General features: G+C 44.4%; 1 protein-coding gene across 1 annotated transcript; it reads left to right on the top strand.

The window, feature by feature from the left end:
* Window positions 1-439: 439 nt before the first annotated feature.
* On the top strand, window positions 440-24,219 carry DRGX (dorsal root ganglia homeobox). Its single transcript, XM_032766658.1, has 6 exons — window positions 440-473; window positions 4,338-4,435; window positions 4,697-4,798; window positions 7,316-7,488; window positions 7,610-7,722; window positions 23,954-24,219. Exons 1-6 carry the CDS (start codon window positions 440-442, stop codon window positions 24,217-24,219), a joined length of 786 nt encoding a protein of 261 aa, XP_032622549.1.
* Window positions 24,220-24,645: the final 426 nt, after the last annotated feature.

Here is a 24,645-nt window from a genome sequence, read left to right on the forward strand (position 1 = left end):
CTTTTTTAAACAATCAGTCCATTGGTGTCTCTAGGTAGTTCTCCTTTGTGTGCGTGTTTTATCTGTGGAGAGAGAGAGAGAAAGTGTATTTAGAAACTTTTGTTGGTTCTGAATGCTGTCCACCAGCAATGAACTCTTCTTCTTTTAAGATCACTGAATACAGTATAGGAGGCGATTATTTTCTGATCCTGTTGAGATGGGGTGAGGACTCACCAAGTTTCTACAGGAGCGCTCAGTTTATTGTCTGTTCATTAATAATTATTAGCCGCCTGATGAAATCTCGTCGCTGAGGTTTGTAGTTGTTTTGTGTGGAGGGGGAGGGGGGCAGGTTGGCTGATTTTTGAAAAAAAAAATCCGTATTATTCAGATCAGCAGAATGACTCTTTGGTGTTTGTTTCGCAGCTCTGGACAGCCGCCGTCCTTTGCCCCGCTCCTGGCAATGTTTTACTTCCACTGTCCCCCGCAGTTAGAGGGTGAGTGTTGTGGCACAAATTCGTGTAAGTACCGGCGTTTCCCTTTGGGCGGGGCGGGGTCTGGGCAGTGCACCCTGGTGAACCTTGCAGATTTTGCCGTTTCTTCCTTGATTTCCCCTTCCACCGGGAACCAGCAGAAAAGCGCAGCGTTACCCGAAGAGGAAATAGAACAGCACCCCTTGGTGTTTCCTCCAGCCTCTGGATGGAGGCAGGGATGGGGGGGGGATATATTTTTTTTATTTGATTTATGTTGGAAGTGCCTTGTTTTTGTTGTGCTCCCCCCTTCCTCCCCATGACATTTTGCCACCTGCCTCCCCTCTGTGGCTAGAGAGCCCACAGATCAGCCCCAGGCTACGGAGGAAATGCTTTCCTCCCCTCCCAGCACAGATGTTGGTTTCACGGCTGTAATCGCGACACTTTCAGGACTCCTCCCCCCCTAGTAGCCAAAGGGGCCGCATAAATCTTTAATGCTATTTTACAAACGTGCCGCGGAGCGGCTAGAAGGGAGAGGACTTTAAAAGGGCTTATTTTTGTATTAAGGTTATTTGCAGCAATTGAGATTCCTCTGTAACCCCGATCTCAGCTCTGCCCTGTCGCCGGGGCCGAGGCTGAAGGGGCGCCTCTTGCCTGCTTAGAGGCTAGGAATAAAACCAGATTCAACTCATGTAAAGTTCATTTCAGGAGAGGAAAACCCGTGTGGGGCTGACTCTCCCATTGTCCTTCGCAAATGCTCCCGATGATTAAATAACCAGGTTCCTACTCAGCTGCCACATTTCCACCCAGCACAGGGGATTTCCCCGCCTTTCAGCCACTTACAGAACTAGCCTGAAAACACCGAGGATCAGGGATTTCCGCAGACAGAAAATATCCCATCTCTTCACCCGAGTTTTGATGAATCATGAGCCTCGATGTGCCCAGTTTTGTAGACGCACCCCCTATATTCCACCTATTAAACCGGAGCAGCGCTAGCCAAGTGTTTTATGCAGGGCTTCCCCAAAACTCCCATTGCATGCCAGACAATTTGTTCATGTAGTTTATTGCTCAAAAACAGACACGCTGTGACTTTTTAAAAAATGACACATTCAGAGAGCGACCGTGATGTGTTCAGAGATCAGCCTGAAGCCGATCTTGTCAATGCCCTTCCTGAAAATAACACTTTAGCTGCTGAAAGTTGTTTTCCCTTTATACGAAGAAGCAGAAGCTTGGCATATGGGCTGGAGTTCAGGCTGTCAGCACCTCTCCTACGGAACAGCCTCAAAAATAAATTCTTTCTTCGTGAGTTTTCCCAGGATGTGATTTAAAAACAAACAACAACTTGGGGGAAATACTATGGCAATTTAAGTTAAACTCTTTTTTTAAACCTCAAAGTGCTCCTCTAGTAACCCCCCCGCACACATACGCAAAAGTGTCATAACTATTTTTGTGTTTTTGTTTTAAATGACAATCGATTAGTGAATGACTCACTTTTCTCTGCTTAGTATCTCTGCTTAGGAAACTGGCTGAGGTACTAAATTATTAGTCACTGTGCATGCGGACTGAGAAACTTTCCACACAATACGCGTCTTGATTTGCTGACGTGCAGATTCGGTCTGTATGTGCAGTAGAGAAACTGACACGGTACCCCCGGTTATTAATCTATGAATTTTTTTTAATTAGATCCTCTTTCAGAGCATTCCCCAGGGTCAAAATTCACTTTCTATAAGTATCTAAAGATTAGTTTATAAGTTCGTTCTTATTTCCAAAATTAATACACATGCAAAATGCGCGCCCAGGATAGATGAAAACACCTCCTTATCGCACGTTATAACAACTCCTTATCAATTTACACGTGCCAGATGACATATAAAACAGAACCCTAAAGACATGCCAGATACAGGTATTCAACATGCGGCTCTTTACATGTAGCCCATATAATACCAACATGCCTTTCAACTAATTAGTCGTATTATTTTTAAATAATTTGTTTAGTGAATTCTGAACAAGTACCATTCAGAACAATATCGTGTGTAAAATATGCATAAAATAGCAGGAAAGAGGCCATCAGATCAAATAACTCTTGATTGCTCCTTTGTTGTTACTGAAGAGAAAGGAAAAGAAGTATCAAAACCGGATTTAAATAGTACTGACTTCGTGGGCCATAAAAACAGAAAAGATTATACTTAAAGTGAGGGCGACTGTATTATTTCAAATCTAGACTGTTTGTCTCCCTACCGCCAGCCCTCAACAAAAGGGGCATTTCCTCAGTGTAACATCCGGGTTTGAGCTAAAACATGAAAGGGCCGCCACTGCTTCCGTTAGAAAATCCTTGTACAAGAATGGACAGGAGTTGATTTTACAGTCATACATATTGCCCTAATGCAACGTCTGTCTAAGATCAGTATCGCACAGCCAGTAAAGGGTGCATTTTCTCGCTCTTCAGAGTTTCTGTAGACTGCTGGGATTCCTATTATTATAATTTATTTCTAATACGGTAGCGCCTAGGAGCCTAGATAATGGAACAGGACCATTGTGCTAGGAGCTGTACAACCATAAACTCCTGTGTTCAACACATCATTCGGCTTTCGGGGGTAGAGGTTAGCAAGCAGAGCATTAGCTCTAGGGTGACTTTGAATGCTTGCGGGTGACTGTTTCTAAACATTCAAATAAAATAAGTTGTATTGTTTAACAAACATAGAAATGCACTGATCTGGGACTTTTCAAATACTATTCTAATTTTTAAAATATCTGGTTTGTTTTAAAAGGTACATCGGCAATTCAATCATCCATAATGTATGGAACAGGCTCTTGTTTTATTCTTTTTATAATTGTGAATGGACAGAATGTGAATATTTACGAGTTAGCTGCTATGCACGCATGCAACTGTTTCGCCGATCTTTTAGAAACACACGCCACTGAATCGCCAGCATAAATTATCGCAGGGAATGAATGCAGTCCGTCGGGTGAAAAGTTCACTTGTTATTTCAGATTCACGTTATAAGTGGTTACTTCTATTTACACTATAGATCATACCCATTGTGGTTGATCAGGAAATGAATACACATTTATATGTCAGACTGGAGACTTTCAGGTAAATAATATGCAGTTGAAAATGAGAGAGATTAATTTAATCATAATGAAACTGATGCGCTGATAGAGTTCAGATTTAATATGTATTTGTAAATACCCTAAATAGCTGCCTGCCCCAAGTTACAGAACAACAATAACCATCTGTTCTGTCCCGCTCTGCGTCCAAACCGCTTCAATATAGGTTTCTTTCTTTCTTTCTTTTTCTTCCATCCATCCACCCATCCAAAAAGGGGACATAAACCGCAAAACAAGATGTAAGGAGTTGAGTGCCTGAAAGCAGGCAGCCTCTGTTCCTTCTGGCTATTCCCAAAGTGGTCACCCTGGCTCGTGGGCTGCCATCTCGGTTTCGGTAGCAGCGCCCCTTGACTTCAGCGGAGAGTCCTGCTGTGAAATGGATTGATTACACCACGTCCCTCACACGCTCAGGAACAGAAGTTCAGAGCAGAGTGTCCGCTTCCAGCACCTCTGCGCCTTGCAGTCAGACACCTGGCGCTGGGTAAATGGAGAGGTTTAGTGGATATTTATAGTCTGGTACATGTTATTGTATTATTGGGATTGGACAGGCAAAGCGGACATAGGGCCCGCTGGAGATCTCAGCCAGACTGGTGTGAATCCGGGGTTATCTCAGTGGAGTGACTCCGGATTTACACCGCACCGAGATGCGAGTCCGGACCACAGGGGAGAACCTGGTTAGGAGGAACCGCGCGCTGCGGGGCGCAGACAGTGCCGGGTTCCCAGCAGTAACCTACGCAGAGCCCCACGCATTCCTCAGGCACTGCCCTGTCCTTGCCCCCATAGGTTCTGCCCCCTTCGGAGGCCACTCCACGGGAGACTTTGACGATGGCTTCTTACGCAGGAAACAACGAAGAAACAGAACCACGTTCACCCTGCAGCAGGTACGGGCGCCCTCTTCCCTTCCCTGTCCCTGCAGGCTCACCCCTGCCCCTCCTCGCAGAGCGCAGAAAGCCCCTCGGATCCAGCTGAGCCAGAGCCTGCTGCCTACAGTCCGCAAGGTACAGCCTGACCGCCCTGGCTCAGTCTGCCCTGCTGCTGTGCTGTGGGGAACACAGCATCCAGAGATAAACCCCAGCAACTCAGACAGACTGCAAACCCAAATCCCTCCTCTTGATAGATATTTCATCTCGTCCTTTAATCAGCTGGAGGCACTGGAAGCAGTTTTTGCTCAAACCCACTACCCCGATGTGTTCACTAGAGAAGAGCTGGCCATGAAAATCAACCTCACAGAAGCCAGGGTGCAGGTAAACATTCTGGTGAATTATTTAACTCTGATATTAAAACTGGCAAACTTTTTTTTTTCCCTTTTGACATCATGATTGCAGAGTGCACATTTGGCCAAAGAAAGCAAATGAAGACGATCTGTCATTTTCATGATGCACTTTAATAACATCAACATAATGTGGAATATTAGATTAGGTTGATTAATCGGTCATTCATAATTAACTAGTGATAATGTTCTACACTAATTTGTCCGCGTCTCTAAGGTACTAAATTACATCAATGCACATCCATTTCCTTGCTTTGGAAAAAATAAAATAAAAAAAAAAAGAGCTGAGACGTGATTCTCCAAAGCAGCTATGACCACTATCAAGCAAAGGGGCTAGTCAATTGCAGGAGTCCAATTGCCAGAATAGAAACCCTTCTGCATCACTTTAACTTTCCTCCCCTTCCACTACTTTCAAAACGCTGCATTTAGGTGGATTTAAAAAGCTTGCAATGCTATTTAAACACCTTTAATTTGATCCCATAATTAGCACGGCCCACAAACACCACTTCTTAAAAAAATTCCCAGGATCCATAGATTAACTTTATTTAAGTGTTTTCAAACTCTGCTGAGAGCTGCAGTCGCATGAGATGGATGCATATAGCTTTGCAAGCATCCACCGCTGGTTTTCAAGCCATTCTTTGAGCACAATTATGTATTCATTTTATTTATGGAGCTTTTCTGCATGCTGTTTTTCCCACCAATGTAGGTGCTCCGGGTTAAGACTATGCAAAGATCTAATTGTAGGAAATATAATAGCTTGCCTTTTGTTCCCTAGGGTCATGTTAGTATCTCTTAAAACCCAATGGCTGAAGAGCGATAATGGAATTCACCGCAGTAAATAGGGGATTGTAAACAAATTATTTCTCCTATAATCAGATTATGCGATCCTGATTATTAAATCTGAACATGAATCATTGGTCATATACAGGCAAATTAAACTGATTATTATTTGGAAATGAAAATCTCCTTTTGCCAGTGCATTGTAGGTGCTGCCTTTTTTTGCTTTTTTGTTTAAATTATGCCATTTTGGCTATTGGTGCCTAAAGACTGAACTGCAAATTGAGATAAATGGGACAATTATTGAGCATTCAGAAGTGGAAGATCATAACTTCTCTCTGGAAGGTGCAAGGGTGAGATAGGGGTGGTGACAATTAGATTGCTGAGTACTGGTGTTTAGCCTTGTTGTTGGCTATTATGCAAACAGACAATAGATGCAAGCATTTGTTTAGTCTGCTTTCATGCAGGGACTTGCAGAAACACAGAGGATGGGAGATATGTTTACATTTATACCCCTTGCTCATTCAAATATGATTAATGTGCTATAAAGCGGAGTCTTAATCGAAGATGATGTTGTCAAACAATAACTAAATAGGGAAATAAACGACTTCATCATGCTCTTTCCTCAGAAGCAGGCAACTGTCAGTGCAAAGTCATTAAAATATGATAATGAAAAATAGCTCAATTAAATGTTGTTATAGCTGTGACCTTCATTCAATTAAGACGCAAGAAAGTGTCTGCATTTTGCTTTGCATTTAACTGCCCTAAATTTAGAATATAGATAAAATCATTATTCAAGGTTTGCTGATACATGCAATTAAAAGCCAGCTAAATAAAAATGAAGTTGTAGGAGAAAAATAATTATAACAACAATGCTGGCCATTCTGTCATCTTAAGGGGCATTTCCTGCCCCATGGCTCAAGGAGGGTTTTCAGCATTTTCAACCTGCCTAACTATTTGAAGGATGTAAACACCAAGGGGGAGAAGAATGATATGGGGATGGGAGGAGGAGAACTAGGAAGAATGGAATGAAATTAAGAACATTAATGTTCAGGCTGAATGTCAGGAAAAAGTTTCAGACAGTGAGATCTGTTAGATTGGAATAATCTTCTGCAGTGATAATCTACCATCCCTTGAAACATTTACTGTAGGCAACAATGCCAGAGAATATACTGTAGGCAACATCCCACCACTAGAAACTGGATGGAGAAAATGAGCTCTCATGGACCTTTTCATGACTGACTTCTTTAATCCTAACTGAAACTTAGTAAAGATTTAGGTCTGAAATCATCTAAGTACTTAGACAAGTCCTTATGTGCATCTATCCCACACTTTGGCATGCGCTTAATTGTAGTCACATGCTTAAGTCCCAAAGACGTCAATGGGAATTCAAGTTAAGCACCTGCTGATGGGTGTTGGTCAGTAGGGGCACTGTGTTGGATTTGGGCCTTGCTATTGAAGAAAATTGTTATTAAAAATATTCCTATTGAGTGTTTTTAAACACAGTTTGGTTTTCAGAGACAGAAGTAACTGTGTTTGTAAGGGCTTAGCAAAAATCCTGTGAGGACACACTTGATTGTTCCACAAGAGAAAAGGAGAAGTTTTAGGCAAGCTTCAGACAACTGTCTCTACTGAAATAGTAATTCACAAGCAGCTTTATTGCTTCATGTCTGGTTAAACAGGGCATTCATCATTGATTTCTCTCCTCTTTTAGGTATGGTTCCAAAATCGAAGGGCTAAATGGAGGAAGACAGAACGAGGTGCATCAGACCAGGAAAGCTCTAAAGAAACAATGACTGAGGTGGCACCCCCAGTGAGAAATTTAAATTCCCCCTCTCCAGTTGATCAAACTAGGAACAAGAAGGAAAGCCTAGAGATTCAGCAGAGGTAAGGGGAATGAATGCATTAATAATTTCTCTCTCTAGATGTACACACACACACACACACTCACTGATGTCTTGAATCAAACAATTCTGTTTTTTCTAAGTTATTTTCTCTTCTCTATCAGCCTGAGCCGATCAGTTGGCCCCACTGGGCCTTTCTTCCCCTCATGTCTACCTGGGACTCTTCTCAACACAGCCACCTATGCTCAAGCTTTATCACACGTTGCTTCTCTGAAAGGTAAAGAGTCTCTTTGTTTAAATGTGGAGTGAAGGACAAAAGTGGATTTTTCAGGTTAAAGGGCCTGCTCTCATGAAAAGCCAAATCCTGCCTCTCTGCACTCATGCGATTAACCTCTCTGACTTTGAAGGGGAGAAACAGGTGCAGTATTGGGTCCTTAACTGAATATTTTGCATGATTTTGAGTCAAAGCCTGCTCTCTTTACTCTAGCAGCTAGTCCTATTGCAGTCAGTGGGTTTACTCATAGGAGTAAGGCAAACAGGAGTTGGCCCTTTAAGATGTACTTTGCATGCCTTTTTTTTAGATTCAGATTTATACTAATAAATTAGTTATACATGTCCTTTTGCATTATACATTACTTGGCACTATTACTGAGTGCCCCACCCGTTCTCTGTGTGCAGTTGCCTTTGCAGCAGATCTCTGTGTAAAGCCCAATCTTTATCTTTCTGCCTGGCAGGACCTCTCTAAAGAATTACTTTGCTTGAGTGTCAGTGTGTGAGGATATACAAAGGTAATTTCCCATTACTTCATGCCCATGCATTAAGATGGGAACACTCCGTACCCACACCCCTCAGTGTTGCCAAAATACCGCAGTGTGCATCTTTTAAAAATAAATTACCAGCTGATCCATTAGCTGTTCTTTGCCTAGCAATTTATAAGGCTATGGGTGTAACCAGGATAAATTCAATTTATAGATTTAAAAAACACGAAGTCCCATAATACTGCCAAGCGCAAAGTGGTACATTTCTGTGCCACATGCATCTATGTATTAAATACATTTAATACATTTACACAATAAGGAAAGTTACCCAGAGTTTAAGTGCATCTCCTGGGAGTAAAAACTGAACCTTGTCCCCTTCAGAATATTCTCTTGATTTGTGTTCGTGCCACTTGGGCTGATAGAAAGTGTTATCATTTCAATAAATGTACCTTGGTGAATTTTAAAGCAGGTTAATGTTTGCTGATGCTGAGCCTGGCATTCTGAGACAAATCCAACCATTGTTTCTACAGCTGCAGAATCCACACTAGTCATGAAGCCGGTGTAGTTCTGGCGGACAAAAGGCCAGGGACTGGATCTGGGAGGAGTTGCACAGGGTGTGCCCTGGACCAGACCCCAGCTCCAGAGAGGCTGTTGGCATGGCAGTTCTCAGGAACTGGGCAGGAGGACAAAAAGTTAGATGATCTGATGCTGCACAGATCTTCTGCACAAATCCTAGGCAGCAGTGGCAGGTTGGGGCTGTGGAGGTTGACTTCATCCCTTGGGCTGTAACAGCCTCCCTGGAGCAGACCCAGAGCCTCCAGGCAGGAGGATTCCTTTTCCCTAGTTTCCTGCGGAGGCACACAATATACAGTCAGCTACTCAGGCTGGGGACTGGTTCCCTGAACTTGGCTCCAAATATGTGCTTTGAATTGAGACAGATCAGAACTAAAGCTAGGTACCTGAGCATTCCCTTCCCGCACAAACTTTGGAGAAGTTTGCTCCCAAACTCAGATGTAAAATGGTTCAGATGCATGACTAATATTTACTGCTGTGCACAGGGGAAAGTCGTAAGCATGGCTAGGAGCCCTGGATCACTGCAGAATGGTATTACTTAAGAAATCCAGGGTGGATTTGCATATCTGTCTGTAGGGAGGGCGGGGTGGGGTGAGGGGCTAGGAAGGGTCTGTTCTGCCTGGTATGTCACGACATTGCCAGTCACAGAGATGAACTAGTGACCTGAGATGCTGCTTTGAGCATAGGATACATTTTTGTACAGTTACCTTTTGGGGAGCACTGTATTTTATTGTATGTGTATGGGGGTTGGTGGTTGTTGTTTGATGTGGTAGGGTTGATTTCTAGCCCTTGGAAAATAATTGTAGCGTCCCCTTCATGGTGATCATATGCAAAACATCGTCACCTTTCCCCGACACTGCTCCTTTCCACCTCCAGTGTGTTCCCCTTTCTCTGCAGCACTGACTGCAATCCACACGGTGTGGGAAGAGGCTGTGCAGCTGGGGGAGCATGTGGAAGTGATACACAACAAAGGTGTATCTCAGAGAAGAACTCAGCTCTCTCCCTGACTAAGATATCTACTGTCATCTCCATGGGAGTGTCAGTTGGCAAAGAGTAAGAAGAGACTCCTAGAGAGTGGGGTTGGTCAGCATCTGCTATGGCACATCATATTACTGGAGATAAGATGAGCAAGTTTTGCCACCTGCTTCTGTGCAAAGGCCTCCTGAAAAGATCAGGTTTCAGAGGGGTAGCCGTGTGAGTTTGTATCAGCAAAAACAATGAGGAGTTCTTGTGGCACCTTAGACTAACAAATTTATTTGGGCATAAGCTTTTGTGGGCTAAAAGTGAGTTTTAGCCCACAAAAGCTTAAACCCAAATAAATTTGTTAGTCTCTAAGGTGCCACAAGGACTACTCAAAGATCAGTGACTGCAGAAGTGGCCCTGGAGATAAAGCAACAGGATTAAGAATATTATGCACAGGGTGGCGGTTCAGTGTGTGCATCCATCTCAGCCTTTCTTAACGGGTGTGCAGGGCATCTAAATGCTGTGATGAGGGGTGCATTAAAAAGACAATGGATGTGATGAAAGGCAGACAGACTTACCTGGTAGGATTAGTCATAAAGCAAATCTCAAAGCAGGCATGTATGAACAGGCAGGAAGGACTTGAGTAACAAAAGGTTTGGGGCCAATTTAACAAACTTCTTCCCGTTGCTTGTGCTATGTGATCCCAAACAAACTCCAGTCCACTGGCCTTTCAGGACATGATCTGCAGTGTGGAAGCCAAGCTGAATTTTTATTGACTCTGGATTTTTTGTGTGGAGCAAATTAGCTTACACTTTCCCAGCTCACTAGAGCCCTGAGTCAGGAAAACGCTTGAGCACATGCTTAGCTTTAGGCATGTGCTCAAGACCCATTGAGCTCAGTGGGACACAAGCCTGTGTTTACTGGATGAGATTGTCTAGCTTCTGTTATTCAGGAGGTCAGACTAGAAGATCATAATGGTCCCTTGCAGTTTAAACATCGTTCAAACTTTAAATTGTTTCTTGAGTCAGGACATATGTTTGCAAATCTTGGACCACATCATATCACCAGTTTTTAGGTGGACATCCTCATTATTAGGACTTAGCTATGTTGGATAAAATACTGGTTTCTGACCACACTGCAGATTTCAGCTGCATAATTGATAAACCTCCTATTTACATCAACAGAAGCTCAATATTTGCAGGATTGAGTCCTCAGCTGGTAAATTAGTTTCATGGTCAAACTGTACTGGGTTAGAACTACTGGGCAAAATAGCCATGAGCCTTATCCTGATCTCAGTTACGCTAGCTTTTCACTAGTGGAAATTACTCCTGATTTACATCAGTGTGAACGCAGAACCAAACCGCAGATGTCAGTTCGGAGGGGAAGTATGGAAAGAGGAGAGACATAGTGTTTTAGAAAGTCTGTAAATCATTTTTACATCTTCTGGAATTCAACCAGCCAGAGGCTTGGTTTTTCCCTCTCTTCCTGTGCCCCACAAACTATGAGTAACTTACATTGATTTGAGAGTTAATTTGTAACACAGGACAGTGGGGAAGTAGGGGAAAATCCAACCCCTGGGTAGATATTTCTTTGTAGATATTCAATCCCCTGGGTAGATATTACATTTTTATCTTTGCAGACGATTGAAGTGGTCTACATGGCTAGAAACTGCTTTTAGAATCACTTTGCAAGAGGAATCAGGGCTGGATTCTGCCACAGTTATTCACACTGAGTAGGACTTTATCTTGCAACTAGTCCCGTCAACATCAATGAGGGGTATAAGATGCTAGTCTATGTGAGTAACAATGGCAGAATCAGGCCTTCCATTTTTTCTTTGAGGAATGGGGAGGAGAGGAAAGGGGAGAATTAAGGAGACTAACTTTTCAGGGAAGATCTCAAGCATTTTTGCAAAGTGCGGGAGTCAGGTGACCTAAAACTCTTAGGATCTCTGTCATGCTGGCCATGAGTGACAGCTTTTGAGTCAGCAGAAGTATTTATATCCTGTGGAGGTAAAACAGGCCCCCCAGAATCAAGATGCCTTTTCCACAGCTATACATCACCCAGCATGAATGTCCCCAGAACAATGTTACTGGTGTCTCTGGGTCCATCTGTGGTGGGTCCTGTGAATGACAGCAAGGGCTGTGCATGCCCATGATTGGGAGAACAGCCCCTGCTAATGTGTTCCTTGATAAGACAGTGAAAGCAGACTGCCTGGCAAGCAGTGACTCACAGATGAGTGGTGCATGCCTGGTGAACCAAACATTACTGGAAAGTTTAGGTTATTTTACAGTTCCTAATGAGAAAAAGGATTTGCTGGACTGTATTGGACCGCTACGCCATCTAGTTCAGCAAGAGGCGCTATCAGTGGACAATATTCAATGGATGTTTTAGAGGAAGGCAATTAAAAATTAATGCTGCTAATAATAAATGATGATGATTTGCCTAGTTAACCATTAGTCTACCCTCCCAAGGCTCATTTTCATTCCACCACCTGAAAGTTCTACAACTAGGGGCAGTTTATGTAAAGAAACCAAAACATTTTCTCCTCTTGGTTTTGGATCACCTGGCCCAAGTTCTTCAAAGCCACCCACAAATGCCATCTGGATCTGACACCTTGTGATACAAACCAAGGCAGAATGGGCCCTTCCCAGGAGAAGGTAACCCAGTTGAGACAAGAGATTTAGGACTATCCTCTTGGGCACAGGCATGCAAGATATGCTTCATCCTCAGAGATCACCACTCACTTGGTACAGCTTTGCAACTCTGGCCTGAGCACAGCTAGTGCTACTTCCGACAGACTAGGAAATGTTGCTGTAGAGCAAAGCAAAGTCAACCCTGCTCTCTCTGGAAAAGAGCCCCATGCCTCCAGACCTCTTCTGGTTCAGGATTTCAGATCTGTTCCAAAGGGAATATTCCCACTCTAAGGCCATCCAGGAAGGAAACAGGGCATTGGTACTATAACATCAGAGAATCATGATGCAGAACATAGACTATTCCACAGAGTAGTGCATTTTGCCATCAGGAAGTTTTCTTGATTTTCAGCCTATATTCTCCCCATATTAATTGTATACAGTTAACCCTTTCTATCTTCTGGGACAATTCCTCTCCCTCCTAGGTGTTTATCCCATCAAATACTGTATTGAGACAGTCATCATCAAGCCACCATAAGAGCTATATATTTGAGAACAAACATTTGACAGTGGGCTTGTCAATCTAGCAGAGAAAGATCTAGCACACTCCAATGGCTGGAAGTTGAAGCTAGACAAATGCAGACTGGAAATAAGGTTTACATTTTTAAAGATGAGAGTAATTAACTATTGGAACACTTGACCAAGGATCGTGGTGGATTCTCCATTTCTGCCAATCTTTAAATCAAGCCTGGATGTTTTTCTAAAAGATCTGTTCTAGGAATTATTGAGAGGCAGTTCTCTAGCCTGTGTTAGACAGAGGGTCAGACTAGATGATCACGATGGTCCCTTCTGGCCTTGGAATTGATAAATCTATTAACAAGATGATACGGTTTATCAGTTGAAGAATCACCATTGCATTCATAAATGGGACCAGCCTTTATGAGGGATATGAAGCCTCATGTTTCAGGATACTAGTCATCCACTAAGTTCCTGGGAATTGGAAATAGCTTGTTTTAATCCACCAAAGCATCAGGGGCTGAGCACTATCAGAAATTGGACTAGTTGGACCACTGCACTGGTCCACTATGGCAATTCCTATGTGTCCCCTATGTTCCAAGATAAATCACTTACCGTAAACCAGGCCTGTGCAGCCCATTTAGCTGACTTAATTGCAGAGCATCAAATATGAAGGGGAAATACTAGCTTTATTTATGGGCTGCATAACAATAGTCATCAGGAGAAGCTAGTGTTCTAAATGGAGAGACCTCAGAGCACCTCCTTAATGGATGACAGTATGAATGCAATTCATTAATGGAGAAGAGGTTATTAATGCGTGTAAACAAGAATCTCCGTTTTTAACGGAAGTGCTCTGCTATTCTTGCGGCTGAGGCCAAAAGCGTGTCCGTTGTATTCAGCTGAAACTTCCTGAGAACCTGCGATACATAGTGCAGCGTATGTGGAGAAAAATAATTACATTTGTCAGGGAATTACTTTCATAATTCACTCCCAGCTCCTTTCTGTGCAAGTGATAGCTCACTCTGTTTTTGTAGCAGCCCCACGCCATGGATAGAGAAGCAGCATTGCACGTTATATACCAAAGCGGATATTCCAAAGGAACATTGATTAGAGTCTTTCATGGTTTGTTTGCTGCCATGCTTGCACTTGGGAGCATTATGGAGGATTAATTGTGTAATGTCCAGTAATTTGGACCCTGCTTCAGGAAAGCACTGAATTACATGCTTAAGTGCTTTCCTCGGTGTGGGACCTTGGGCAACTCATTTAATGTGTCTGCATCTCCTTCTGCTAACCCAATGCAGTGATTTGATAAGGTGGAAACACTGCTGCTTTGTGCACAGGTTCAAATCCTGGCTTATCTCGTGCAGAGAGGTAAAAGCGCTGCTGCCTTATGAGGGAAGGGCTGGTACAGTTGTCAGAGTGCCGACCTGGGCTCAGTTCTCTGATCTACAACGGATTCCCTTTGGGAGCTCTTGGACACATCATTTGGTCTCTCAGTGCCTCAGCTCCCTCTGTACAGGGGATATGCTAGCACTGCCCTACCTCACAGGGATGTTGCAAGGATAAATACATTAGAGAGTGTTAGGTGCTCCAATACCATGGCAATGGTGGCCAGATAAGTAGCTAAGATAGAATGAGATAGATGGGAGTTTTGCTGTTGATTTCAGTGTGAAGAAGGATCAGGCCCTTTGTGCCATGGCTTTCCTCATGGGGAATGACAGTGATGGTGGGAGGATTGAATCCTGTCAAGCCTTGGTTGTGAGACCGATCCTTACTGGTGCAGGTGTTCACTCCGACCTCACACTGAGTGTCCCATGTCCACAAGGCGAAGGATTGGACCTGTTTGGAGAGGACGTGAAGATGCTTAGGGAAAAGGTGGTGGGGGAGGTGCTAAATTCTGGTTGTTTCTAAGGATTATTGTTGCTCTCAGATACATATGTCCTGCCCTTGTGGGCTTCCCTGCCCATGCAGCCAAAGGCAGAATCTGGCCACAGGTTCCTAAATTATTTTTGGAATTGCACTAACAGCACATAGAGGCTGGACACGGACTTCTTGGAGCCGAGATTGTGTGGGCAATGCTTAGCATACTGCCCTAATAACAGGAATAATGGAAAAATGAGCTACCCTTTAATATAAAACATGTGAGTACAATTCATGTAACGTGAAATATCCTGGGCCCAAAGCTGTATTGTAGGCCAGTCAAAGCTCACCTTGAAATAACCGGGCCACCACCTCAGCCCTGTTTTGCCTGTTTTGTGCGGCTCCAGTGGCAGACCTGGCAGATCTGAAATTGTGGTGGCATTAGACTATTAGATCCAGAATAGCCTGTGCTGCGCCACACTTTCCCAGTCTCCAATGCAGAGGATGTTTCTGGAGGAAAAGAGATGTGGGTGACATTCACCTACACTGGGGCAAATGTGGGAAAGTGAACTTATAGCAGGCATGAAGCTGCTCTAAGTTACACCGAGGGCCAGGAGCTACAAAGTTACCAAAAGACCACTTTTACCCTCCCACTGATCAGTCCTGAGTGCAGCTAGGTACATTGGCTGTTTGTAATAGTCATGGAACGCTGGGCTAGGCCCCCTTTGAATCAAATCTCAATAGCAATTTAAAGTCTGTATTCTGGGTATTGGCTGGCCATACATCCCTGGTAAAGGCAATTTTACCGTGTGGGGTTCATGTGGGTACAAACAAGTTGAAAAAAAAACCAGCTGAATATTATCAAGAAAAAACATTTAAACCCTACCCCCCGCCTCCCCCACACACCCCTTTACTGTAAATTAAACAGCATGTAGTGGCCCAGAATATTAAATGAGGATTTCAGAGACACAGAAGGTAGTTAGATACTCCATTTCCTACAATTTCAAGCTCCAGCTAAGATGTTCACTGCACACACAGAGTTTGTGAGAGGAGGAGAATCAGTTTGTGGCTTTCAAGAAGATGATCTATTGAATTTCTGAAACTGTTGAGCTAAAATCATATATACCTGGTACATATTTTTGAATATTCCTAAATCAATATATGCCCCGCTCCACTTCCATTATCCTAGGCTGACTCTGAACATTAAAACAACACAGCATAGGCAAAAGGGTTCTGTGTGTAACCCAAATTGTAGTTCAAGTACCTTTACAATTAAAATGTGCTGTTGGCAGAGACAAGACAGAATTAATTTAATTTTTCCTGTCAGTCTCTGTAGTAGATCAATTAAACTGCCAAGTGGATCAAATATTTCAGACTGTATTTATTACATTAAATATTTATGTTCAGGCTGAGCCTTTAAAGCATGATGTCATATAGGAATGCAAGGAGGCTTCGATCAATTCAGCAGAATTTGCTGTAACTTAATGGAAACCTAATTGTGTATTTTAATTTAGTATACAGGAGGCAGAGAGTTCTTGAAATAAAGCAGTTCACATGCTGTACTTGAGCAGCCTGACCCAACTCCCTTTGAAGTCAATGGACGAACTCTCACAGATTTCAGGGGAGGGTAGATCAGGCACTAAGGGTACAACTACACTGGAATAAAAAATCCATGGCATGGCCGTGGCTGGCCCAGATTAGCTGACTCAGGCTCACAGGTGTTAGGCTGTGGGACTAAAAATTGCTGTGTAGATGTTCAGGCTTGGGCTGCAGCCCTGGCTCTGCGACACTCCCCTCCTCACAGGGTCCTGGAACCCAAACATTTACACACAGCAATTTTACAGCCCCATAACCTGAACCCAGATCCGGGCCAGCTATGGCTGTTTAATTGCTGTGTAGATGTACCCTCAATAATTAAGAACAACTGTTTATTTTCCAGTAGCGTTGCATGCACTATTGCAATGAGGAAATAGGCCAAGTTCTTCCCTGGCATAAGTGGATGCATATACCAGTGAAGTCAATGCGCTTTTCCACCATAGGCCCCTGACAAGCATATAGAAGGCATGAGAACCGATTCTAAAGTCATTTATGCTGCTTTATGCCGATATAGCTCCACTGACTCCATTGCACTTACTGCCCATTTAAACAGGTGAGGTTAGAATCAAGTCTGCCTTCACATGACTTGTGTATTGTAATGAAGGGCCAGTTCCTGCTTTCATTTACACCGGCATGACCCCGGAACAATGACACTAGTTTAAATTGAGTTATTCTGGATTTATACAGGACAACTGACAATGAAATTTGACCCACTGTCATACAGGCATATTAGTGGCAAAGAAAATTAGGCAAGCAGTTCATGGATGAATTATTGATGGGGGTATCCATGTGTTCACCGGGGGTAGCTCAACTGCATTCGACTGCAGAAAGCCACTGGGTAATAGCAGATCTACTTATTAAGCAAAGAACCTAGATTGATATTGAAAACTGATAAATATTTTATCCCTTGCTAACCATAGAGCAAAAATTATTCTTATTCGATTGAGTCTATTCACACTCATCTGAACTCAGCCAGGGTGGCCTCAGAAAGGGAGATACAAATTTCTACCTCTCCTCTCCTCCCATACAGCTGGCCAAATTAATGCTAGCCTCACTTTTGTGTTACCTGGGCCCACTTCCTTCCCTTCCAAAGGACTTTGAGTGGCCATGTCGGGAGGTTGACTATTCTCACAAAAAGGTTGCAAAAAATGAACTAGCTGAGTGGGGTGCTGAACTTGATGAAAAAGCAGGACCTTTCCCTCTCTCAGTTCGTAACCTAATCCTGCTGCCACGGAAGTCAGTGGGAGCTTTGCTATTGATTCCAATGGAGGCAGTGTCAGGTGCTCTGTGACTGAGGCCATGTCTACACTACATGATTAAGATGACCTGTGTTCCCAATTCATTACACAATTCAGCTACTGCAGTAATTAATGCATTTTTGTGTGTGTCCACACTGCTGTCCTGCAGTTGGTGGTGCACATCCTCACCAAGAACGCTTGCATCGACTTCAGAGGGGCAGCATGGGGGGCTGAGAGCTCCCAACTTGGCTACAGCCCGTGATCTCAGCTCCCTGGTCCCCATGGGATGGAGCTCCCAGCTTGACCCTACCTGCCGCCTAGGTTCTCAACTCCCCATGGGAAGGAACTCCCTGTGGAGGGGGGAGCTGAGAGTCTGGGCAGCAGCAGGGCTCCAGTTGGGAGCTCTGCAGCGAGGCCCCAGCCTGCATTTTCAGTACCAGGCAGCAAGACTGCAACTGTCAGCACTGCTGGGCTCAGAGCTGGAACACCCCTCCCACCTCAATTTCAATACAGAGAACCTACCACTCTGGCTGTCAGCCACCCTGATAGCCAACAGACAATGCAAGTAATGCAGTGTCTATACTTAGTGTCTGTATAGATACTATGTCACCTGAACTATATCGACCTAAGCCTTATGCCTCTTGTCGAGGTGAGTTTACTAAGTTGGCAGAGCAAGCAAGTTACAGCAGCAGAAGGAACACTGTCATGCATTCACTTACTTGGTTAGGTTGACGTAAGCTGCATTGTGTCCACTTAACTTTGTAGTGTAGACATACCCTAAATCACAATGTTACGGCACTTGATAGCCAGTGGGAAATACTGATAGTGACAGAAATAACACAGCATTACTATCTGGATTTTTAAAAGAGCTGCTGAATATTGGCATTGATATTGTGGTAGAATCTGCTGGCAGTGGCCACACCTGGGTTGAGTTCCATTTTGCTAGGTGCAGTACATATAAACAAATGAGTGATAGTCCCTGCTGAGCTTTGGATCGGATCTCATTTTGAGATCTAATTTTTGGATATTTTCTTTCCCTATCTGTTTCTTTTCCATAAGTGAGAAAAAGCAACAAAATTTCTTAAAGGCCTGGAAAAACCTAATCATGTTTTTTTTTTATTGTATAACATCATAGTGCTGCTTCCTTTCCTAAACCGTCATGATATGCAGCTCTGTGCTGTTAAACTGTTGCTGCATTTCACTACAGAGGTGGCTGCATTTCAATAGGGATAAGTGTTTGTGGGTAGAAAAAAATTATAGTTCATGTTATATACTATGCAGATTTTGTTATAAATCCCCTTTTACGTGTGCTCAAAACTTCACCTTGTTACTTAAATTGGAAAGCCACAAAATTCAGTATGCTGTGTTGCTGTAGCCATGTTAGTCCCAGGATATTAGAGAGACAAGCTGGCTGTTGTAATATCTTTTATTGGACCAACGTCTGTTGGTGAAGAGACAAAACCTTTAAGCTTAAGACAGAGCTCTTCTTCAGGTCTGGAAAATGTACTCAGGGTGTCCCAGCTAAATACAAGTTGGAACAGATTGTTTAGCATAAGTAATTAACACATATTTCAAGGGACTATTCAAGGTGAAGTGGCTAGTTAACACCTCTCCAGTCACAGGGAGGGGGAGGAGAAAAAAAAAAGCTGGGGGCAGAGGGGGTTAGTGGGTTATAGATTATCGTAATGATCCATAAATCCAGTGTTTCTATTCAGTCCATGATTTTAGTGTCTAGTGAAGTTATGCATTTAAGCTCCCTGGCTCATCTTCTAGAGGTGTTGTGCAGGTTTCCTTTGAGGACGAGAACTGAGAGATCAGATATAGCATGATCACTTTGTGACCACCCACCTTGTCTCTACCAAATTTAGGATCCGATATCAAACACTCTCAAGGTAGAGATGTTCAGCCCACTAGAGACAGCAACATCTGCAGGTTTGGATTGTGAATGCCAAAGTTTGGAAGGTTTAGGATCTGGGGTTTGTGCAATGGGTTAGGGCTCGTACACACTGCCAGTTATGCTGGTATAACATGTCACTCAGGAGTGCAAATAAGCCTCCCCCCCCCCCCCGACATAAATTACTCTGACCCCAGCACAGGTGTGGACTGCTCCTACTGACATGCCATCACCTCTCCTGGAGGTGGTTTTATCATGCTGACAGGAGAGCTCTCCGGACGGCATACAACGTCTTCACCAGATGCACTATAGCAGCGCAGCTGCATTGGTGAAGCTGCTCTGCTGTTGCGCTTCTAGTGTAGACTAGCCCTTAGTAATGCTTGTAAGCACAGTGGGATTAATTTGGAAGTAAGGCACAACAGAAATGTTACTTCACCGATTGTAAGCTCTTTGTCTAGGAGAATTGCAGGGGTTAAAAAGACAGCTCAGTTATATTAATAAACTCTCCACACTTCCTCCTGACTTTTCAGAAAGCGTTTTCTCAAGAAGCCTTCCTACATATAACTAATGTCCAATAACTGTCACTGGGAAGTTTTGCTAATGTCCAGAAAACAAACAACTGTCTAAATTCATGTCGACCCAGTGGCACTGAGATTAGCTCTGTAATAGAAAGAATACCTGCTTCATGTAGGTTATAAAATCAATCACTCTGTCATGAGCCATTTAACTTGGATATTAACTGCTGAAATTAATGCAAGTCCTTGGCTTGGAAAGATCAGACGCAGACATTTCATTGCATCAGTTGTGGTCTGCCGTGCCATTGTCTGCTGGGATTGGCTGAGGGTAGGATTCTGCCCTGAGTACTGAAGGGGGCGCACAGGAGCTGTGGGTCTGCTAGAGTCCCTTGGAGGAATTCTGGCTGTGAAGTTCCCCATGGGGAGTGCGTGGTTGAAACTGTAGCTCAGCGACTGCTGCAGAGGGGGAAGGGCCATGGCACTGCCCTCATATTGTCCCTGAACTCCCCAAGCCTTTCAGACACGACCCAAGGAGGCATTAACGGGGATTCCACCCCACCCACCCCATGGTGGGATTCTGGCTTCCTCAGTGGTACAAGGGGAGGGAGTTAGACAGCACTTGCTATGGGTTATTTAGCACACACTTGCCAGGACATTGAGGGGTGAAGTGGCAGCATGGGGCAGGCAGACAGAAAAGGCGGGACCATCTGGAACGTAGAAAAGGCAGAAACACATTGCCCTGCTGGAGACAAAGGGGAGAGGGGCTTTCATTTAGTTTATCCCAGGCCAGTAAATAAATGTCTCCCTGGCCCCACTGGCCTTCATCTGCCCCCAAATCCTCCCAAAGTAAAACACAGCAGCACTGAGGTAATGGGACTCCTGGCACGTAGCCATCAGGTGAGTCCATCACCGCAACCTACTTCCTTCCAAAGTTCCCTGTCCTATTTCCCAGCAGGCCTTACAAGAATCTAGAATTATAAATATGGCCGATGGCAGGGACTACATTTCCTATCATACCTGCTGTCCGGCTCTCTCCGGGAGCCTGGCTGGGAACCACCCAGAGCCCCGGGGTTAAAGTCAATTGAACAAGAAGGGGGAGTTCTCATCACTCCAGCCAAGGAGTGGGGGCACCCCAGGCCAGGAGAGGAGGGGGCTCTCCCTTCTGGTTTTAGCACTGGGGTGGGGAGGAGGAAGCCATGCTCCAGACTCTCCCTATTGTTTTATCTCCTGCCTTGGCCCTCAGTCCTGCTGTGGGAGGGCAGCTCTAGCCCAACCAGCTAGTGGAACTCCAGGCGCGGCCCTAAAGCCAGGTATGCAACCTCAGACCACTTCCCCAGACCTCCGCTCCCCTCAGGAGTCACGTCCTCTGCCCCAGAGATGTTGTCCCAGGAACACCTGGTCACGAGGGCTTCCTTCAATTGGTGGGTACAGCCTGTTAAGGTAAACATGGTGCCCATCTAGGTACAAAAGAGCCAAGTTTTTAGTATGGAACAAGTCACCTTGTATTTCAAGAGAAACTTACTTCCCTATCTGGTGTCTTGTTGTCTCTCCTACGCTAAATGTGAACAAGTGGGATCAGAATTGGATGGGGGACCTTGTCAAGGACAACACAGGAGGTAGTGCTAACTATTCAGTCAGTTGTGCTTGTTGCTGTATGTTATAGCTGGGGGTTCTGTGTTGCCTTTTGATGAGCCAAGATCCTCACCACTTGAGTTCATCAATGATCCCATAGCACTTTTTAGAAGAGTAGGAGTGGCTCCCTTCCATTGCATCTCCCTAACTCCCCCTGCACCTTCATGTCGATGTGGGATTCTTCTCTGGCCTGAAATGCTGGGTGGCATAGCAGAACATCTGCATTTCACAAGACTGCAGATCAGCTGGTGGAACAAGTGGTTTCTTGCTAGAGATGGCAAAGTTTGCAATGCCCTATGGGATGGCAGGTGCAATGAAGCAAAATGATCCTTACAACACAGATAGATGTAATTGACACAGTAATTGACTAACGAGGCTAATAGGCGAGTGTTACTGCACTCAGGTTTAATCAGTCAATACCTTCCCCACAGCCCTGCTTGCCTCTTTCCTTTCCTATGTTTTCTTTCTCTGCTTATTGCCTGTGTTTTCAACTCCACCCTTACTCCAGTGCTCTGGCATCTGCACTTCCCCCAGGGCCCAGGAATTTCTGACCCCCTCCAGCTAATTTCCCCCCTCATTCCTGAAAAGAAAAATAGATCCAGGATCAAAGGGGTTAATGAACCCACTCACACAATCTGCAGTTTCCTGCCGTTGATCCCAGTCATGGACATTTCCCACCAATTTAGCTAGTTTAGAGCACAGCTCTTAATGTGAAACACAAGATACTGGGCTCACTACAGGCATAACAGGGTGAAATGTAAATGGCCTGTGATATACAGGCAGTCAGACAGCTGATCTAATGGCCCCTTCTGGCCTGAAACGCTGACTGTAATGCTTTCAGCGCAATTGCCCTGATCAGGCCTGATCAAAGCAACATGTTCAATATGTCCCTCTGACACTTCTCATAACTGGCAATAATGTCTTGCGTGGAGGACCATGGGCAGTGCTCATGAAACACAGAGAGGGGGATTTCCCAGGCATCTCCTGGCTCTTTGTTTGAAGATGAATACAGCACAAAATTGAAATGATGGTGATTTGCACAGGCCTCTGGCATCATTTGGGCCCGGGTGCTTTTACACTTTTATCTGATTCCTGTTTCTGGGTGGGTTGTTGTTGTTGTTTTTTTTCTGAGGCAACTACCCATTAGCACATAAATATCCAGGGTTAAAGTTCAAAGATGTCTGTAGGGCTCAGAACTTCATTTTGGGGATCTCAGTATTAAGGATTTCAGTATTGGGGATGATCTCCCTTATGAAGCATGGGGAAATGAATTCAGCATCATCAAATTGCACCTTGGGGCTGAATTTGTGGAAGAAGACCACATATGACTCTGAACATCATGACCAGCTTCTATCTATGGGCCAGATTCTGGTGCCTTCAGTCACATTGATTAATAACTTACTTTACAAGTTGCCCTGGGCAACTTGGGAAGCAAGGTACTAATCAGTGTCAGGGCAGCAGATTCTAGCTCTTATGGGTCCTGATCCTGCAAGGACCTGAGCATCCACAACGCCCACTGACAGCAATTGAGTGCACTCAACTTTTGCAAGGATCAGACCCTCTAAAGAGGCCAAAATAATACCTGAGATGTAAGCATCTGTTCTCTCCAGTTTTGGAGAAAGCTTGGATCCCAACTTGGATTCACCTTATTGTTCATGGAGACTTTTAGCTTCAGAGCTAAGAAGGGCCAGATTCCGAGCTAGTGTGGATTAGGGAACCCCTCTTGCTACCAATGGCATTTTGAGGTTTACACTAGCTGGGAATCAGCCCCGAACCATGTCATCAGCTCTAGCTGGTTGAATTTTTTTTGTCACGGCGGTTTTTCAATGGGAAATGACATTTTGATTAAAATTTTCATGACATTGTCTCACTTTCCATGAAATTTTGTTTAGAAAAAGAATCCGGAGGGGTGGGGGGGAAACATTTTGATGTTTCTGGAAAGAAAAGCTTTGACTTTTCATTTTACAACCTCTTTCTGTTTCAAAATGTAATTTATTTTACATACATTTTAAAAAAAAAAAGATCAAAAAATGGTCAAACTGAAACATGATTTTCTAAATGCTGGGTTTTCATCCCAAATGGTCACAAATATTTTTTTCAAAAGCTAGACATTTTTCAGGAATGGAAAATACATTTTCCTACCAGCTCCAAGTTATCATGAAGCTGATTGTAGCCTTAGACCCAGTGAAGGTCCAGATCCACAGCTGCTGTGAATAAGGGAGCCTCTTTTGAAGGCAATGATACTGTGGGGGTTATGCCAGCTGGGGATTCAGCGCTGGTTGTGACACCACATTATCTAAAGCTGACAGTGGCGTGTCTCTTTCCTCCCCCAGGGAGCCCTCTGTGCTCTTGCTGCGTTCCAGACCCCATGGGCCTCTCCTTCCTCCCCACCTATGGCTGCCAAAGCAACCGCACAGCCAGCGTGGCAGCACTGCGCATGAAAGCGCGGGAACACTCAGAGGCCGTGCTGCAGTCCGCCAACCTCCTGCCATCCGCCAGCAGCAGCCCTACCCCCCCGGCCAAACCTGGCCCAGAGAACAGCCAGGATAACAGGTCCTCTCCGACCAAGGAACAGATGGATGGGGAGAAGAACGTATGAGGATGGATGATCCCTACCCACCAGCTCCTTGTAAGGAACCCTTGGCCTCAACCTCGGGAAATGTCATGTAATGGACTATGATGTAGGCCCTTCCAAACCAGATGCCATGAGGCCACCATGGATCCTGAGGATCCAGAGCAAATATGAGAGAACTCCGGCTGCACGTCACACATCCCTGCTTTCCTGATGCCGCTGTAGATTTATTCCTTTGATTTACTGGAACCTTCTGTGTTTGGAACTGTCCGTGATACCATCTTTATCCTCCTTGCATCCCAGTGATATCAAATCATCCAGGGCTCTGGCCTGCTCCCACTGAACTCAGCGATGCCCCCTGGCAGTGGCTTTGTCAGGAGCAGGATTCACCCCAAACACCTTTGGCTTGGCCTGGGACAGTGCCTTGGGGTAGCCCAGGCCTTCTCGGCTTGG

This window comes from Chelonoidis abingdonii, chromosome 16 (genome assembly GCF_003597395.2).
Source record: "Chelonoidis abingdonii isolate Lonesome George chromosome 16, CheloAbing_2.0, whole genome shotgun sequence".
NCBI lineage: Eukaryota > Metazoa > Chordata > Testudines > Testudinidae > Chelonoidis > Chelonoidis abingdonii.

Coding starts and splice junctions, on each gene's coding strand:
- DRGX (XM_032766658.1), top strand. CDS start 440: ATGTTTTACTTCCACTGTCCCCCGCAGTTAGAGG. Junction 4,436..4,696: donor CCACGTTCACCCTGCAGCAG/GTACGGGCGCCC, acceptor TCCTTTAATCAG/CTGGAGGCACTGGAAGCAGT. Junction 7,489..7,609: donor AGCCTAGAGATTCAGCAGAG/GTAAGGGGAATG, acceptor CTTCTCTATCAG/CCTGAGCCGATCAGTTGGCC.